Source organism: Heloderma suspectum, chromosome 4, assembly GCF_057233095.1.
Source record: "Heloderma suspectum isolate Gila_16-S chromosome 4, 16-S_ref, whole genome shotgun sequence".
NCBI lineage: Eukaryota > Metazoa > Chordata > Lepidosauria > Squamata > Helodermatidae > Heloderma > Heloderma suspectum.
Genome location: NC_139461.1, coordinates 26,879,813 through 26,892,626, shown reverse-complemented (window position 1 = coordinate 26,892,626; position 12,814 = coordinate 26,879,813). Strand labels below are relative to the sequence as shown.

At 46.1% G+C, this 12,814-nt stretch overlaps 1 protein-coding gene across 1 annotated transcript in view; it reads left to right on the top strand.

Moving 5' to 3' along the window:
• COLEC10 (collectin subfamily member 10) overlaps positions 1–12,814 on the top strand; it is a 35,336-nt gene that overhangs the window by 14,458 nt on the left and 8,064 nt on the right. Inside the window, exon 3 of the mRNA XM_084847980.1 lies at positions 11,619–11,690. Coding sequence (XP_084704106.1) covers positions 11,619–11,690 — 72 coding nt within the window. The remainder of the gene's footprint in view (positions 1–11,618; positions 11,691–12,814) is intronic.

Below are 12,814 nucleotides of genomic sequence, written 5' to 3'. Positions count from 1 at the left end.
CCTTCTAATCCTAGGGCACATTTTACCAGCGACTTTCCAGTCACTGTGCTGCAGGGAAGAGACTGTGAGTTACATAAAACTGTTTTTCCCAGCTTCCTTTTCTCAGTTGCTCAATTGTTCCATAGCAAGCAAGTAGGAAGGAGGTCTGAGGTTCTGTGATGGGTTGTGGAGCAGGGCAGCTTCAAGTTCTATTTGTTCATGATTTCAAAATCCTTTTGTTTCTCTTCTCAATTATTAGATCAATCCTTCCCCCAAACTTTTCCTGCAGTGTTCCTGTAGTGAAAAATCTTTCTTTCCAACACCACCAGCCTTCACTATTTTTTTAAAAAAGCCTCAAATTGGTTTTTAGTCATCATAATTCCTTAGCTCCAGCACCTATCCATCTGAAACTCTGTTAGTTTCTTGCCTAGGGAAACCTTTGTGATATGTGCCATTCTCATACAAATTGCCAAAAAGCCACAGGGGGAGGGAAGGAGAATCACTCAACCCCCCCAAAAAAAATTTTAGGACTCCCCTTTCAGATAAACCACTGTACCTATCCTTCTGAAACTTTGCAGGTTTCTTACTTATGGACACCTCTAGGCTGTCCGTCATTTTCAGAACAATGGTCCACAAGGAACAAAAGGGGATAAGCAAAAAGGGGGTTAATTTTTGCGAACCGCCCAGAGAGCTTCGGCTATTAGGCAGTATAGAAATGAAATACATAAATAAATAAGCTCGGCCTGTTTTGGATACTCTCAAAATGTAAAGCCTGCTCTGGCACACAAAAAATCCCTTATACCTATTTACCTGAAACTTGGCAAGCTTCATGCCTTCAGAAGAGATAACTACCTATGTAAATTTCATCCAGTTCTGCCAAGAAATAAAAACGTATCAGCAATTTTTAAAAAAAATCAAAGTACAAAGGCACACAGCAAACAAACAACAACCCTGCACCTATTTTTCTGAAGTTTGGCAGGTATGATCCCCTCCTAAGGGGCTACTGTGCCTGCACATTTCATCTAATTCTGCCAAAGAGAAAGGGTTCTAGCCAGTTTTTGATGTCCCATGATAGTCACTGGGAGGAAAGCCTTGGATTTCTGAATTCTGTACCCAAGGCAACTCAGATGGCCTCCAAATCAGTCTGAGCTGAATCATTTTCCAAAGCACCAAATCAGGGCCTGAGTCAAATCTTGTGGTCAGTGCACCCTTCTAGTGTGTATGTGCATTTCTGTAAGTAGTTATATGTTTGGGTGCACACATGCATGCACATATATTCGCTCAATTGGGCAAATCAGGCCATTTTCTGAAGTGCTAAATCGTGATCCAAAATAAATCTTGTAGTCAGTGTACACTGCTACTGGCAATATCATGTTCCTTTACAGCAGTTGCTTAATTGAGGGATATTAATTGAGGGATTGACATATGTGTGCGTATGTTATATCCCTTAATTGAGGGATATAACATACGCACCACATCAATACACTTGTGTAGAATTAGGTGTGTGTCTCTTTAAAAAGAAAATAAAAAGACTGGAAAGAGGCAGCCCAATTCTTTTCTGGCTGTCGCTTGCAAGATTTGTTTATTTTTAAGGCGATATGCAATGAACTCTACATGTACAAGCCCACACTTGATGGCGTGTGTGTAATCTTGTACTGGGGTATGTGCACCTGAGTATGAAAAATGAAGTTAAACATTGGCCTTCTGACATTTCTGGCTTGGTGTGGCTGATTGCCCAGCATAGAGACAGATTGAAAGCTCACATAACTCTTCATTTTTCTTATTCCTTTTGAACAAGGGAAACAAATGGAATGTCTTCTAGTTAATACAGGCTGCAGTCCTAGGGACAAATAGGTGGCAGGAAGTCCGATTGAACCCAGAAAGGCTTACTTCTTAGTAAACATGTGTAGGGTCACTGTCAGGGCTGGTCCAAGAGGGTTTTTTCTCCCTGAGGCAGCGTAGCCAGTTACACATTGCCAAAAGAGAGGAAATACACCACCAAAAGGACAAAAGAGGGTACAGATTTGGATACCAGTTGCACAGGTTTATTTATATGCATAGGTGCAAATTTAGAAACAATTACTATGACTTAAACTGAAATACAATACATCTCACCATAGAGGGGAAGATGGTGGCCAGACGACTTGTGTGCCTGCTCAGGCTGCTGTCCAGATTAGTGCTGTGCCAAAAATTTCTCCCACAGTTTTTTTGACCATTCTCATTCAATTTGATAGAAAAGAAATTGCTTTCAAAAAGAAATTCAAAGGAGGAGAAATTTCAGAGAAATTCTCATGGGTTGGGTTTGGGGTTCTTGTGCTTACCTTACTGATGACATAGCCATGGAGTGTACAAAGATTCATTGTACAGTCATCTCTATGGCAGCCTGTAGCCTCCTCAGCTTCCTGCACTTCAGTTAAAGCTACCATGAGGAAGACATCATGAGGCAATTCCTCCCATGGGGCTTTTCCAGTTCAGGAATGGCAGGTGGCCTGGGAGGCTGCAGAGCAATGGACAGATGTGTGATAGAGCAAACACACACAGCCCCCTTGGCCACTGGTCAGGTAAGCTCAAAATCCAAAAGAAATGCAAAATTCTGCCTCAGAAAACTGGAAGCCTCACCACAGTTGATCCTGTTGCCGCTTGCAGGAGCACTGCAATAAACCAAAAACCCTTAGGAGAAAAGAAAGAAGCTGTGCTACAACCCCTGCCAATAGTGAGCCCTACCTGTGAGAAACTGTTAGAGAAATTCTCCTCCCCTAGGAGAAATTCGGTGAAATTGTCCCCCCAATTTCTCTGCCCACAAATATTCTGGAGAATTTTGAGAGGCCATTTGCACACGTCTGTAGTCCAGATGCTCACTGTTGATGGGCAACCTCAAGGCCAGCTTGGCCAGTATAGCCCTTCAAATAGACCAGGGGTAGGGAACCTCTTTCAGCCTTCTCAGGCTTCAGAGAAGTTCTCAGGGGCTGCAATCCAGAGGTGGGCAGGGCCAAAGGCAAAAGGGGTGAGGTTAATAATACCAAAAATATAAGTATTTTGGCTCTTAAAGCCTTTGGAGAGGCATTTTAACCTTTTAGAATGTGGGAAAAACTGCACAAATGGCAGGAAACCACCAAATACCTGGCTGTTGGGGAAAAGGGGGTGGGACCTGGGGCGTAGCCGTCCGGGGAACCCTGGAAGGCTGGATTAGGATCCTATGACCGCTGGATTGGGACCCCAGGCCTGGGTTTCTCCGATGCTGAAAAAGAGTTCTGTAAAGAAGGACACATGGCCAGCCTAGGTGGACAAGATGATACAGACACACACCCATTCCAGAAACCAGTCAGACTGGCAGTTGACCGGTTAGCATCTGGACAGCAGACAAAGGGCTTCTTCACACAGAGCTTTTATCCTGCTATTGAGACTGCTCACTCACAGAAGCTTGCGGGTCCTTTAGATGACATCATGAACCTCTGGGGCACATCCAGAGGTATTTTCTGGTTATTCCATCTCAAAAAGATCCAGAAATAATGAGCTATCTATTTGAGTCGGGATGTTGTGCTATCAAAACAGCCACTAGATGGCACTGTTTCACCGAGTTCTATGGAATCCTTGAACATATAAAAGCTTCCCCTCTCAGCAATCCCGTGGTCGCTGCTGTACACGGAGAAAGGCCCCACAGTGGGAGGACTGCGGGTTTTTTTCTTTAATGTAAAGGCAGCATGAGCAGACACCCAGGTCACCTGGCAATGAGACAATGCCCTCCACCCCACCGGAGGGCAACAGGCTAACTTGGGGGGTATAGAACAGGCTGCACTGCACACACAGTTCTGTCCTCCAGTACCTTGCTCCTGCTCCCCACGCCCACAGCATCTGCTGCCTGAGGTGGCCGCCTCACTCTGCCTAACAGTAGGGCCGGCCCTAATTTTTTCACTGACAACTTGCAGTGTTCACCGTGAGCACAGGGTTTGGGTTTTGCATGGCATTGTGTGTATCTTGGCCTCCTTTACTCCTGCCTTTCCCGGTGTGCTCGTTGCTGCACCCAGAGTTGCCCTAAATGCATGTCAGCGTAACGTAAAGGCTTGCACCCACATCGTTCGTCTTCCTGGCTAGGGATGCCAGATCCAAAGCTGAAGAACGCTCATATTCCTTTAAACCTTGTGATACGGCAAGACAGACTGTCGATGCAGCTTCTCACCCCATTTCCTCCCTGTGAATCCCTGTCATCTGCCTTTTTTGTGCTGACTGCCATTCCACCCCCACCCCCAGAATTCCCCGGAATCATGCAGTGTCGAGGGCATGCTGGGAAAACAAAGCAGCTTCCGGGGGCCATCTGTCGAGAGGACGCCCATTGCAGCAGCCAAGCACAAGAGCTTTTTAGCAAGCAAGCAAGGAATAATAATACACAGCGACAAATGTGACTTTAAAAAGTGGATGTGAGCCTAATGAATGAACAATGAAACAAATGCAATCTTAATGCAGGGGTAAATGAAAGAATGCATTTTTTAATAAGGAAAGGAATGGGAGAATGAAACCATTTTTATTTTTCTGTACACCTTTCTTTCTCACATGGAAGTGTTGCTTGCCATTTACTCAAAGGGGGGAAAGTCAAATGCTCTCCCAAGGACACTGTTTCAGCAAAGACAAAAGGCGCATTCCATCTCTCAGACTATTTCTACACAAGGCATTTATCGTGCGCTCGAGATTTGGCTGCTCTCGGAAGTTTGAGGGTCCTTTACACAATGTCATCAACCTCCAGGGCACATCCAGCGGTATTTCCCAGTTATTCCACATTAAAAAGATCCAGAGATAATGAAGTATTTAAATGTATTGGGGTTTTTCCCCTGTATGTAAATTTGGTGTTGCGCTACTAAACAGCCACTAGATGGCGCTGTTTCATTGAGAACTATGGAGCATTGAATATGGAAAAGTTCCCCTTTCGGTCATCACGTGATCGTCGTTGGTTGCCATCTGGGACCCCTTGGTAAATGCGGAAGGACTCCACAACAAAGGTCTTCTTCACACTGAGCTTTTAGCCTGCAGTTGAGATTGCTCCTGCATGGAAGTTTGCGGGCTCTTTACATGACGCCGTGATCATTCAAGGCATCTCCTGCACTAAATGCCCTTTGTTCCATTTTTAAATGGATCGCAGATAATGAGCTATCAAATTACCCTCTTGTGTTCAGTTTCTCTCTGTGAAAAGAGCAGCAAGAGGAGGAGCAAGATCAATGAAAGACAACGAAAGACTCAGATACAGGGAGGAAGGGGAAAGGGGTGGGGGGAAAGAGGCATGTGAAAAAGGGAGTTGTCGTCATCCTGCATTTAAAACGGAAGCAGAAAGCCCCATTTTAAATGCAAGATTTTAGGCTGGTGTAGAGATGCCCAAAGAAAGCCTGGTAGAACTGCAGGTTTTTTCTTTAATGTAGAGATGCCCTGCATGGTTTCTCCCTCACTGAGAGGGATCCCAGAGGAGGCTGCAATATGTCTCTGTGTGAGCACTCAGAGATGCATTTAACCCTCCCCACCAGCCCAGATCTTTGCATTTGCAAGTGCTCCTTTCACAAGCATGAAAGCACAAGCACAGCCTGCCCAACAATCGTGACAGGCAATTGTGCTAGTTATCAGGGCTTAGGGAGAAAAACATAAAGGGAGTTGTGGATTAATTCAATCACACGCTGGTCTCTGAATCATCATAAAAGGATGCTTTTCATATAAAAAATAATAACAAAAATATGATGCCTCCAGGCACCTCAACTGGGAGGTTTTAGTTAGGCAATCAGCTTTGAAAGTTCATGCCATTTCTGCTGCAACACCAGGGGTGGGGGTGGGGGAGGGGGAGCCATCTGCTACCAGTCGCAGCAGTACCTTCAGTGGCAGCAAATCAAAGAGGGTCCCTCTTCAGAAGTGAATCCAGCCTGTTGGACTGGACTCTCAAAGCATATGTGAAAGCTACCGCTATGTTAGGAAGGGGATGGTGGGAAGCAAGAACATTTTACAGCTTGAGCTATATGGATGGCCACATCTTCGCCACTGGGGTACTGGATTGCTCTGGTAGTAGGGGGCAGGGAGCGTTACCACTTTTGTTCCCCTTAGAGGGCTCCTGTGCTCTGCAAGACAGTCAGAAATGTCACGGAGGAAGCCTTTCTCCATCAATGTATTAGGGAAACACTTGGCCTTTGAATTTCTGCCTGTCACAGTGCTATTAAAAGAACAGCAGCCATCTCAGAATAGACAGTGGCAACCCTATTCATCAATAGCCAGTTATTTGTCCTAATCAGTTCCATAGCACATTCCCGACCAACCCACAGTCCCTGTCCCCGTTACCGTAGCCTTCACAGCAGGGTAACAACATGTTTCTGTATAAACACCCATATACATGCATGGGACTATATAAATAATAATTATGAGGATGATTGTACCTGTAACAGTAAGTCTCTCCATAACACAACAGCATGTTTAGAGAATTAGAGGTGCAACCATCACAACCATAATTATTATTTATATAGTTCCATCAATGTTTACCTAAATTTTACTATATATGCTCACTTTATATAGTCGTTTCAAAACTAGGGGGTCAGGGGGGAGGTAGCAACTGTGGCTGCAATCTTAAGACTCTTACTAGGGAGTAAGTTCCACTGAAATCAGTGGGATGTATGTCTGAGCAAACCTACTGAGAGTTCTGCTTCAGGCTGCTCCTGAAGATCATGTGAGGATTTTAAAAAGACAGGAAGAGGTGATCGCTCTCCTTGCCTTGATTGATTATGCATGGCATCTTTCTTTTTCCTTGTCCCCAATAAGGGTGAGAGCCCATCGCGCAGTGTTACTAGGCATGGCGGAGAATTCCGCCACGGATCTCGGTGAGGCCAAATGTCAGCACATTTGGCCCCCCAAAATCCGTGGAACAAAGCCCCCTGCCCCCCCGCCCCACGAAATGGGCCCGGATCAGAGCCTACCTTTGTCGGCCGTTCCAGTGCTCCTCGAATGGCGGCCGCATCTGCAGCCACCATTCGCGTCTTTCGAATGGCCGTGATAGGCTACGTAAATACTTACGTAGCCTATCACGGCTAATGCAGGGATGCCATTTGCATCCCTGCAGAGGCTGTGATAGGCTACGTAAATATTTACGTAGCCTATCACGGCAAAAAAAAAGGGAACGCAAATGGCAGCGGCTACGGCGGCCGCCATTTGCGTTCCCTTTTTCACCGTGATAGGCTACGTAAATATTTACGTAGCCTATCACGGCTACAACGGGAATGCAAATGGCATCCCCTACACAGGACACCATTTGCGTCCACAGCAGCCCGGCAGCGGCTGGAGGCCCCGCTGCGGGTTGGCCCAGCTGGAGGCTCTGCGGCCTGGCTGCGGAGCGGAGCCAGCCGGGCAGGGTTCCGGGGGGGAGGAACGGATCGCCTCCCCCCCATTGAGGATTCCGGGGGGAGGAACGGAATGCCTCCCCCCACCTGCGGAATCCAGCGGAGCCAGGTAAGCAGGTTTTCGTACACCCCTAATGTTATAGCACATGCTTTGCATGCAGACAGCCCTAGGTTCAATCTCTGCTGTCTCCAGTTAAAGCAGGATTAGGTAGCAGATGTTGGGGCAGGGAACCTCTACCTGAAACCCTGTCAAAATGGACAACATTGGACTAGATGGACAAATAATCTGATTTGAACATAAGAAAGTAAGAAGAGCCCTGCTGGATCAGACCAAGGGTCCATAAAATCCAGCATTCTGTTGACACTGTGGCCAACCAGCTGCCCACGGGGAACCCACAAGCAGGACAGGAGTGCAACAGCACCCTCCCACCCATGTTCCCCAGCTGTACATTGGCATACTGCCTCTGGTACTGGAGGTAGCACATAGTCATCAGAACAGGGAGCCATTGATAGACTTCTCCTCCAAGAATTTTTCTAAGCCCCTTTGAAATCCATCCATATTGGTGGCCATCAGTACGTCTTGAGGTAGCCAAACCATAGTTTAACTATGTGCTGTGTGAAGAAGTACTTCCTTTTATCTTTCCTGAATCTCCCACCAAACAGCTTCATGGGATGACTCTGGGTTCTAGTATTTTGAGAGAGGGAGAAAAATGTCTCCCTATCCACATTCTCCACACCATGCATAATTTTGTAGACCTCTACCATGTCTCCCCCCTTCATGGATCACTGCCTTGTTGTGGCGAAGGGGCTTGCGTAACTCAGTGAAGCCATAAGCTATGCCGTGCAGGGCCACCCAAGACGGACAGGTCATGGTGGAGAGTTCTGACAAAATGTGGTCCACTGGAGAAGGAAATGGCAACCCACTCCAGTATTCTTGCCAAGAAAACCCCATGGAACGTATCACAAGGCTAAAAGAGATGATGCCGGAAGATGAGCCCCTCAGGTCAGAAGGTGTCCAATATACTACTGGGGAAGAGCAGAGGGTATTTCCAAGTAGCGCCAGAAAGAGTGAAGCGGCTGGACCAAAGCTGAAAGGACACTCAGCTGTGGATGTGTCTGGTGGTGAAAAGAAAATCCGATGCTGTAAAGAACAATATTGTTTAGGAACCTGGAATGTCAGATCAATGAATCAAGGTAAGCTGGAGGTGGTCAAACATGAGATGGCAAGATTGAACATCGACATCTTGGGAATCAGCAAACTAAAATGGACAAGCATGGGCGAATTTAATTCAGGTGACCATCATATCTACTACTGTGGGCAAGAATCCCTTAGAAGAAATGGAGTAGCACTCATAGTCAACGAAAGGGTCGGAAAAGCAGTACTGTGGTACAATCTCAAAAACGATAGAATGATCTCAGTACGAATCCAAGGCAACCCATTCAACATCACAGTAATTCAAGTCTATGCCCCAACCACTGAGGCCGAAGAAGCTGAGGTTGATGGGTTCTATGAAGACCTACAACACCTTCTAGAACTAACACCAGACGAAGATGTCCTCTTCATCATAGGGGATTGGAATGCTAAAGCAGGAAGTCAAGAAATCACTGGGATAACAGGCAAGCATGGCCTTGGTGTACAAAATGAAGCAGGACAAAGGCTAATAGAGTTTTGCCAAGAGAACACGCTGATCAGAGCAAACATTCTTTTCCAACAGCACAAGAGGTGACTCTACACATGGACATCACCAGATGGTCAATATCGAAATCAGATTGATTATGTCCTTTGCAGCCAAAGATGGAGAAGCTCTATACAGTCAGTCAAAACAAGATCTGGAGCTGACTGTGGCTCAGATCATGAGCTTCTTGTTGCAAAATTTTGGCTTAAATTGAAGAACGTGGGGAAAACCACTAAACCATTGAGATATGACCTAAATCATATCCCTAATGAATATACAGTGGAAGTAAGGAATAGATTTCAGGGATTAGACCTGATAGACAGAGTGCCTGAGGAACTATGGACGGAGATCCGTAGCATTGTTCAGGCGGCCGCAACTCAATCCATCCCAAAGAAAAAGAAATGCAAGAAAGCAAAGTGGCCGTCTGATGAGGCTTTACAAGTAGCTCACGAAAGAAGGGAAGCGAAAAGCAAGGGAGAAAGGGTAAGATATATCCAACTGAATGCAGAGTTCCAGAGAATAGCAAGGAGAGACAAGAAGGCCTTCTTAAATGAACAATGCAAAGAAATTGAGGAAAACAACAGAATGGGAAAGACTAGAGATCTCTTCAAGAAAATCGGAGATCTCAAGGGAACGTTTTGTGCAAAGACGGGCATGATAAAGGACCAAGAAGGCAGGGACCTAACAGAAGCAGATGAGATTAAGAAGAGGTGGAAAGAATACACAGAAGAACTTTACAGGAAAGATCTTAATGTCCCTGATAGCCATGATAGTGCAGTCACTGAACTTGAGCCAGACATCCTAGAGAGTGGAGTCAAGTGGGCCTTAGGAAGCATTACTAACAACAAAGCTAGCGGAGATGACAGTATTCCAGCTGAGCTATTTAAAATCCTAAAAGATGATGCTGTTAAAGTGCTGCACTCAATATGCCAACAAATTTGGAACACTCAACAGTGGCCACAAGACTGGAGAAGGTCAGTTTACATTCCAATTCCAAAGAAGGGCAATGCCAAAGAGTGTTCAAACTACCGTACAATTGCGCTCATTTCACATGCCAGGTAGGGATGTGCAAAAGTCACTTACCTTTTCGAAGGGAGTGATTTGCAGTTGCAGGGGAGGCCCTCCGCACCTCCCCCCGAAATCCTAACCCGGCTGGCTCTGTTCTGTGGCAACTCCGTGGAGCTGCCAGTCGGGTGCATTCGCAGGTATGCGGAGTCTGCAGACACAAATGGTGGTGACTACGGCGGCCACCATTTGCATTCCCTTTTTTTGCCGTGATAGGCTACGTAAATATTTACGTAGCCTATCACAGCAAAAATGGGGAAGTGAATGGCGGCTGCAGACGCGGCCACCATTCGCAAAACAGCGCGAACGGCACCAGGTAAGTGCTCCATTTCACGCTAGGGATGTCGGAGAATTTCTCCACAAATCTCCGGGAGGCCGAATGCCAACACATTCAGCCCCCCGAAATTGGTAGAGAAACGGTCCGCCACCCCCCGCCACCCCCCCGGGATGGGACTTACCTCATGAGAATGTCCCTCGCGGCGGCGGCTCCCGGCGGCGGTGCAGCAGCGGTGCGGGGGCCGGTCTTCCGACCGGCTGCTGCCACCGCCATTTCCAAGAGTAAAAAAAAACCAACAACAACAAGCATGATAGGCTACGTAAAGATTTACGTAGCCTATCACAGCTAGATTTTAAAAAAACACCGTGATAGGCTACGTAAATCCTTACGTAGCCTATCACGGCTGACTTTGGGGGGGGGGAAGAAAAAGCGCATACGCAAATGGCGGCGCCCATGGGCGCCGCCATTTGTGTTCCTTATTTGGGCATGGGTAGTCTACGTAAATATTTACGTAGACTACGGTGAAAATAAGGGCAACGCAAATAGCGTTGCCCTTATTTTTGCCGTAGTCTACGTAAATATTTACATAGACTACCCGTGCCCAAATAAGGAACGCAAATGGCGGCACCCATGGGCGCCGCCATTTGCATACGCGCTTTTTTTTTTCCAAAGTCAGCCGTGATAGGCTACGTAAGGATTTATGTAGCCTATCACGGCTGACTGCAGGGACGCAAACGGCAGCGGCTACAGCCGCCGCCGTTTGCGTCCCGGCAGGAGACGAGATTCGCGGCCGGGGAGACGGGGCGCTCCCCCCCGGCCAGAATTTCAGCGAGGAGGGATGGGGCACCTCCCCCCCGGCCAGAATTTCGGCGGGGAGGGACGGGGTGCCTCCCCACCCGCCAAGAATTTTGGGGGGAGAAACGGAGCGCCTCCCCCCCACCGCAAAGCAAGCTGCGGGAACAGGTAAGGGACTTTCGTCCATCCCTATTTCACGCGCCTTTCACGGGGTGGTGGGGCGGGGGCCTTCGTTCCGCCATGGATTTCGGGGGGGCCAAATGCAGGCATTCAGCCTCACTAAGATCTGTGGAGGAATTCTCTGACATCCCTAAGTCCAGCTGACTTTTGTACACGATTGGGGGTGGGGGTGCCATCTTGTCCTTCACCTCAGACAGAAAAATGTCTTGGGACAGCCCTGCTTAAAGATATACCAAAATTATGTTCTGAGAGACTGAATAAAACAGGCACTCTTCTTCACTGTTTCCTTTCCAGGAGACAAAGGAGCAGTTGGCGATAATGGTGACCAGGGAATGATGGGTAAAATTGGACCGATTGGCAGAAAGGGTAAGATTTCTTTTAATCTTTGGTCAAGCCTTTTGAAAGTGTTGTAAGGCACAGAACAAAACACAAAACAGCTGCTATTTATGCTTCCTAAATTAAACAGATGGCTTTTCTTTCCAAAGCAAAAACATACTATGATTTAAATTAGATCTTATGCCTCCTACCCCTGGCTAGCAGAAGGCAAGCCCTGAGATAAACCAGGCATTGTTTACAAGTTTGCAAAAATATCTTCACAACCATAAGGGCTAATGAAAGTTGAGATTTCCCAGTTCCATATTCCATACTTATAGTAAGGAGTTTCACCAACTGATTTCAAATTTGTTTAGGAACTATACGTTATTTTAAAATATCCAGAACGTAATAGAAGGCAAACTTTCCTTGATAAAGACACACACACACACGCTGCCAAAGTTCTTAAAAACTAATAGATTCTTTGGTGGATTAGAGCCCACTTCATCATTACGTGTTTACGGTGAAGAAAAAATGCAGCCTAAAGGCTATGAAATATAAAAGATATGAACTTATATTCATCATTATGTGTTTACGGTGAAGAAAAAATGCAGCCTAAAGGCTATGAACACCGATGCAATGAATATGAACTTGAGCACACTCCGGGAGAGAGCGCAGGACAGGAAGGCCTGGCGTGCTATGGTCCATGGGGTCACGAGGAGTCGGACACAACTGAATGACTGAACAACAACAACAACAAAAGGCTATGAAATATAAAAGATATGAACTTATATATTTATTTAACAATATTTATGAATCAGTTTCTTTTCTATCCATTTTTTATTGTGAGTTTCACAAGACCTTTTTATATTAAATAAATTTCTAGAGGACAAGATTAGCTACTGAGGAATGCCTGTTGGAAAAGGGATGTTTTTAGTAGGTGCTGAAACTTCAGAAGGATTTTGGTGCCTGCCTAGTTTGTAGTGGTAGGGAGTTCTAGAGACATTTCTATGACCATTCACAACAGCAGTCATTGATAATAACACAAACTCCCTAGCTTTGCTATGCTAATTGAACACCTGTAGTGGGAGATAAAATCTAGGACTTGATTTAATCCTTTATGAAAAGAATCAAGCTTGCTGAAAATTCTGGTTCAGCAAATTCACTTCCTTTGAAAT